This window comes from Pinus tabuliformis, chromosome X, assembly GCF_031772625.1.
Source record: "Pinus tabuliformis cultivar Carrire ecotype Pingquan chromosome X, CPIR1, whole genome shotgun sequence".
NCBI lineage: Eukaryota > Viridiplantae > Streptophyta > Pinopsida > Pinales > Pinaceae > Pinus > Pinus tabuliformis.
Window position 1 is genome coordinate 1,237,522,864 of NC_142308.1, and position 6,867 is coordinate 1,237,529,730.

Consider the following 6,867-nt stretch of genomic DNA (forward strand, 5'->3'; position numbering starts at 1 on the left):
TTGACTGAATTTGTTTGTTCCATTTATAGAATGCGCAAGAGGCATTTATCTGAGAAATTTAATCCACCCTCAAAAAGTCGAATAAACTAGGATATATTGTGGTAGTAGAAATTGTTGATGATTGAATGTTGGTTGCAGATACTATTGGATATGGAGCGATATACAAGTTGTATGGCAAAATAAAATTTGTTATATATATATATAAGTAAGGTAAAGTAAATGTTATTCGAACTTTTTTTAGGTTTATGATATTAATAATAAATTTGTGTTTAGAGGAATCAATTGTTTCAAAAATTTTAATATATAAAAAATAATGTAAACTTAAAAAGGTAATGAGAAGAAAAATATAAATAACGGAAAAGAGTCTGAAGAAAGGGAGATGAAGAGTCAGGCTGGTTAGCATTCCCATTCTTTTAATTCTGGCCATTTTTTCCATTACTTTTATCTTTAAAATTTTTAGTTAAATAATACAGAATGACGCATATGAAACATAGTGTTCTAATTATTATCAAGGATAGAAACAAATTTGTTTCCATTTTCCTAATATTCTGGGGGCATATCCACTATCCTTTCTTTGTGGCAAAAAACTTCCTTCGTTTTATCAAAGGTATGTAAATGTTGCTTAACTAAATCTTTAAACAATAGCAAGGTGTAGGTGGATGCAAATAAAAACCCAAACTCAAATGTTGAAAGAAAGGCATTAGATAACGAGGAAAAAGATCTACAACCCCACAACCGAATAGAATCATAAAATGCAAGCTGGCTGATTGCTACAGAAGATGCAAAGCATGAAAATATAGCGTAATATCAAGGCAACCATGTCTTGGTCCCTCCACATCCGAGTCCAGATCTTGGAAGCTTCCCAAGCATCTCAATTCGCTCTGCGAACACGACTCCCATGCCCATGTGCAAATGAGGCTCTATGTGACAGTGGAACGCCCATGCTCCTGCATTGTCCGCCACGAATCTGATGGCTGTCCACCCGTATGGGAACACAACAACCGTGTTTTGCAAGGGCGGATTACGGAGATTGAACTTGCCAACGTCTTGGCTTGGATTGAAAGCTCCATCGCCATAGGCGAGCACCCAGAAATCGTGGCCATGGAGGTGCCATGGATGTATCTCGCTGCTGTTAGGCGTCAACACGTTAGCGTTCTGCAGAACAACATCGACGGTGGCGTTGAAATTAAGGGAGTAGACGGAGTTCCCTGTGACCGCGTTGGGATTTGACGGGGGTCTCATAATGTCATAGCCGTTAGAAGAATATGTTTCCGGGGCTGCTCGATGGTCGAAGGCGTTGCTCAACCTGTATTTCAAGGCCGCCAGGTATGGAGTGACGGGCAGGACAAGAGAAACGTTGTTGATTGCCCATTTGGTGTAGCCATCGATGTAGTTCTGGGTATTCAAAAGCACAATCGTGCGGTCAGATTTGGGCGGAATGCGGGGGCCGAAACCGTCTCGGGCGACGATTTTGTTTGCGAAGGCCTTGCTATACGCGAAGTCGTTCCATGCCGGGCTCGCGGGTGGGGCAGTGGAGGGCCAGGTGGTAGCCTGATTGGGGATGTAGTTGAAAATGGCCAAACCCGGCGGTGTGTTGGGACGTCGCCCTCTCACGTTCACCGCTGCCCAGTAGTTCTTGGACGGATCCTGGTCCGCCTTAACGAGAAACGAATATGTCTGCCCTGAATATATGTCCATGTCCTCCACCTTAAGGGGTTCGATGTAGTTTCCGCCCGCTTCCACTAACAACATATTGTGTCCCTGCACCATAGAAGAACAATTACATTCAATTTCAATATCGGTTTCATATTTTCTTCTCTGCAAGGGGGGGTTCAATAATAATATATAGAGACCTCTATAACGAAATTGAGCGACGACAGAGCCGTGGCGCTGGCAATGCGCACACGATACGTCTTCCCCGCTTCCACCGAGAGAACGAACGGCTCGCACTGGTGATTTGTGTTGTTACAATTGGCGGTGCTAGTTCCGGCTTCAGTCCACACCAGCGAGCAATTGTACTGTCCGCGCCCTCCGATTAGCAAGGACTGTGTACACCACCAATTCTTTAACGTGAGATCAATGGGCGGATTGTTCTAACAGTATCTCTATGTCAATTGATTCTTTCTGATCATTTAATAGTAGAAAGGAGAGGGTGAAAGATAAATAGGGAAGGATGTCACCACTGGTTTATTATATTTTTTTTGGTTTGAAATAAAAAATGAAGTGTATGTGATAAGATCTGGTCCTTTAACAATGATGTATTGTAAGCACAGGTGAGGCCATGTGAGCGAGGCGAACTTAAATCCTTTCTGGTTAAAACAATATAAACATATCTAAGATGTAATGCACTACTAGCCTAAAAAGAAATAGTGTTGTATTGTAACCTGAAGAATAAGCTAAGTATATTTGTTAAAGGTAATTATCTAGTTATATTTATTGTAAAAAGGGTATTTAATGATTTATTTTAAAACTATAAAACAAATAAAATTTATTTAAAAAAATTATATGGTTAGTTATAATGATAAATTAAATATAATAAAAAAAATATATATGGATAGTTATAAAGATAAATGAAGTATAAATATTATTGTAATAATTGCATCTATTCCATTTATATATATTAACAATACAATAATCAAAATTATTGTTATAGTTTTGACCTTTAGAAAAGACGTATAGTAATCAAAATTATTATTATAGTTTTGACCCTTAAGGAAATTTTGACCCTTAAGGAAAGAAGTATAAGAAGATTTGAATAATTTAAATGATTTATGAATTTTGTAATTAAAAAAAAATAGAATGAGGTATTAATTTTTTTAACATAATTTATTATATTAATTAATAAAGAATTAATTATATTGGATATGTTTTAAATTATTATTAAAATATAATAATATTTGATTATATATCTATCTATCTATATATATTAAATATTATTTTAATTTAAAAAAAATTAAACACAAAGTTTACTAATATGGTCATGATTATGTTATTATCTATTATGTAAATAATGAGATTCAAAGTTCAAATCCTCACCGGTGAAGTTATAGAAAATATAAACATAAAAATAATTTTTTATGGTTCAAATAAATTCTATATTATTTAGTATAAAAAAAATCAAATAAAATATATCATATTTTATGAGGATAAATTGATATGGATTTTGTGATTGAAGGATTAGGGATGTTGAATTTAATTTAAATGATGTTTGAAATGATGCAATAGATTTAATTAAAACAAAAACATAGATACATTTTCCTCTATGTAAAATCTATTTCATTATGAAGATGTAAATAGATTAAAGAACCCTATATTATTTATTATATTTATATTCAAAATAAATTATATAATAAGAAGAGATTTATGAAGTAGAGAAAGATAAAAAAATTTACATAAATGTAGATACACTACTAAAATCAAATGTATTGAAGAAGATAAATTATTAGATAAACTCTTTATAATTTACTAGAAAGAGTATTTATAGATATTTTAAAAGTACTAAAAATAAAATATATAACATGACAAAAAATTAAAAATTAAATATATAAATAAAAAGAAATATTTGAATTACACAAAAGATGGTAAATTTTAGATAAGAGTTTGATATTATAATAGAATGAAGTGAATTAAAAAAAATCAAAAATTGAAAAAAAATTATAAATTATTTAACAAATAACAAAAAAAAATTATAGTAAAATTTTAATGAAAAAACGAGACTTTATCAATATGAAATTAATTTAATTAATAATCTATATTTACATAAAATATTTATGTATAAAAATATATCAATTATAATTAAATTTCGTTCCTTTAAAATAAAAGATGCAAAAACATAAAAAAAAATATTTATATAAATATAAATAAATTAATATAATATATTATCATAAAAAACATAAAAATGAAATATATAAAATGATAGATATATAAAAATATTTTTGTCTAGCTTATACAAATATTTTAGAGAGACTATGTAGTAAGGTCTTTATAGTATTTTTGATGAATAAATGAGAGTTAAACCACATTTATTTATTCTATGTAATTTATAGGGTTTGAATATAGATGAAAAGGAATTTATAAAATTTGAATATAGATAAAAAAGCTTCACTTCTATTTATTATATATATTATTAATATATTCATTTTTTATAGGATTTTAATATGGATATAAGGGCGTTTATCTTATTATATTGTGAAATTATCAAAACATTTATTTGACTAACAATATACACATTCACCGTCAATCTAAAAACCTATAAACAAAATTATTTAAAGATTTATAATAATTTAATTAACTATATTTTTTATAAATTTATAAATATATTTTTTAAATTTAATTTAATAAAATAATATAATAAATAAATATTAATTATATTGATAAATATTTTCTTTTAAATTATTTACTTTTAATTTAAATTTGTCTTTTATAATAAATTTTTTGACATGTATGCTTGTTCCTTACATCTTTAAATCTATATTTATTTTTTCATCTAGTAAAATTATAAAATTATCATTATCACGCAAATTATCAGAAGACATTTTTATAAAAAGATAATATTGACGCACTTACAACAATCACACTTGTGTTATGATTGTGCTTGTTCCTGTTGAAGTTATGAAAATAACCACCATGAATATGCATGAGTTCGTTACCTGAGGCTCCCCGATCCAGCGAAAAGGTTTCGAATGGAGGCCTGTCATTTGCTCGTAGATGCTCTTGTGCCACCAGTCGCTAACAATTATATTCAACTCTCCATCGTACGGAAACGGCTCCTTTTCGCCCTTCCCAACGTCCACTATGAGAAGCCCATACAGACCCGCAGACCGTTGCATTCCGTGGTGCGCATGATAGAAATATGTCCCAGGCTGCCCCGATTAATTCCATATAAGTTATTTTACTTTATTACACTATTGAAGAAAAGTCCTATGAAAAATTATGATCACATTCTAATTCATGCGCATTAGGCTCGAATATAGACTTGGAAAGGAAAATGAGTTTCTCACTTGAAAAATTACGAGTCATAATCAATTTGATCATACCTTGTCCACCACGAATCTGTAAACGTAAGTCTCCCCGGGGTTGATAGCACATTGCGTGACTGAGGCTGTCCCGTCTGACCAAGGCGTTCCTCGCTGCCAAGATAAAAACAATTTAGAATACTTGCATTTCATACGAGGATTATTGATCCCCTGTACTAAACAATAAGAATGAGCACCTGTCGGATGCCATGCCAGTGTATGACTACTCCTTCAGTGGGAAGTTTATTCTCCAACTCCACCACAATGGTGTCTCCCGCTTCGGCCTGAATAGTAGGTCCTGGAAACCCCTCGTTGATGGCTATCAAAACACTTTCTACACAGTCTGGAGACCACAGCAAGTAATTCACTTGCCATTTATAATGCCTACTCCTGCTAAATACAGTTTGCACAAGGGCTAATAAAACAAAGATCAACAAGAAGCTACAGATAGATGATTGGCAGGTGCCCATGGCAATGGCGCTTGCAATCTGACCAAAACCCTGCTATAACAAATCTACTGATCTGCTATAAAATTCACCCTATCTCACCTCAACGAGCAGTTTGCTGCAATGCTGTACTGTATGAGGTATTTAGCCTAGTGGCTTTATATAGCAGAGTAGCAGAGGGCGATAGGCTTGCACATCTACTCCTCCGTAGTTATATATAGAGAGACCGTTAAATTACCAACTTGTCATTCTTCTCTTCTTTTTTTTTTGGTTAAATGTGGGTAGTTGATCGATAGATTCGATATGGAAGCAGAAAGCTGTCTGAATTGCAGTGCAGTTTTTCTTTTTTGACTTTATAGCAGCCTTAGCAGGTGACCACAGACCTGTATTCGGTTCTAGAACTCCCATAGAACTTTATGTTTTGGGTTCGGTGTACAGTGATAATGGTGTATACACAGCACCGTCACTTTTATTGATAGATTGGAGAATATTCGTTTCTGAGTAATGTGGAAGTTGCTTTGGTCGGTGGCCCGGTAGACCGATGACATTTCCACCTAATAAAATAGAAAAGTTTGAAAATGACTTGATGGTTGTTCATACTAGAAGGTCAAAATTTTGATGACATATATATTATGTCAAAAATTGTTATGAGATTAGAATAACCCCTCTTAAATGTAATTATTTGAAAATGACTCGATGGTTGTTTTGAAGTTATCATACGAGAAGGTCAAAATTTTGATGACCTGTATTATGTCAAAATTGTTATGACATTAGAATAACCCCTCTTTTAAATGTAAATTTTTAAAGTAAATATAGAATTGATATTAATATAGAATATATTTTATTTATTAATATAGAATATATTATATTTAAAAAATAAAATAGAATATTGTTTGTGAATTTTATGTTAGATAATACTATTTATATAATTTTATATTTTAATGTATAAAGTATTTATAAACTGAATTTGAAATCTGTAATGTCAATATCAAAATATTTATAAAATTATGAAGTGTATTTTGATTTATAAATAAAATATTCATTATACTTTAATAAGTATCTGTAAAGATTGTGTTAACGAATTTATTACAAATATTAATTTATAGGGATGATAAATAATATTCAAAATATATAAACTGATAAATAATATTCAAAAAATATAAATAAGTTTATTGTGAACTTGTTTATTATTGGAATGGTAAATTATATAATTATAAAATGCAATATAAAAATTTTTGAAAAATTTTCAGAAATATTTAAATGTATTGAGAATAATATTTAAATTTATTATGATTTTTTTCTTTTAAATTTTAATAATATTAATGTAAAATAGTTATTACATATGTTATTATCTATATTTTTTTATAAATAATATTTTTAATTAATTAAATTAAAAATAATATTTT

At 30.5% G+C, this 6,867-nt stretch overlaps 1 protein-coding gene across 1 annotated transcript; it reads right to left on the reverse strand.

The window, feature by feature from the left end:
• Positions 1-807: 807 nt before the first annotated feature.
• On the reverse strand, positions 808-5,568 carry LOC149144434 (L-ascorbate oxidase-like). Its single transcript, XM_089447191.1, has 5 exons — positions 5,213-5,568; positions 5,037-5,129; positions 4,650-4,862; positions 1,854-2,045; positions 808-1,761 (listed from the first exon to the last, which is right to left on the reverse strand). Exons 1-5 carry the CDS (start codon positions 5,483-5,485, stop codon positions 808-810), a joined length of 1,725 nt encoding a protein of 574 aa, XP_089303317.1. The 5' UTR covers positions 5,486-5,568.
• Between the last annotated feature and the right edge of the window lie 1,299 nt (positions 5,569-6,867).

Excerpts from the sequence above, each read along its gene's own strand:
- LOC149144434 (XM_089447191.1), bottom strand. The coding sequence starts at position 5,485 with ATGGGCACCTGCCAATCATCTATCTGTAGCTTCTTGTTGATCTTTGTT. Across the intron at positions 5,130-5,212 it reads ACTGGCATGGCATCCGACAG|CGAGGAACGCCTTGGTCAGA; the intron begins GTGCTCATTCTT and ends TTATCTTGGCAG. Across the intron at positions 4,863-5,036 it reads ACAGATTCGTGGTGGACAAG|CCTGGGACATATTTCTATCA; the intron begins GTATGATCAAAT and ends TAATCGGGGCAG.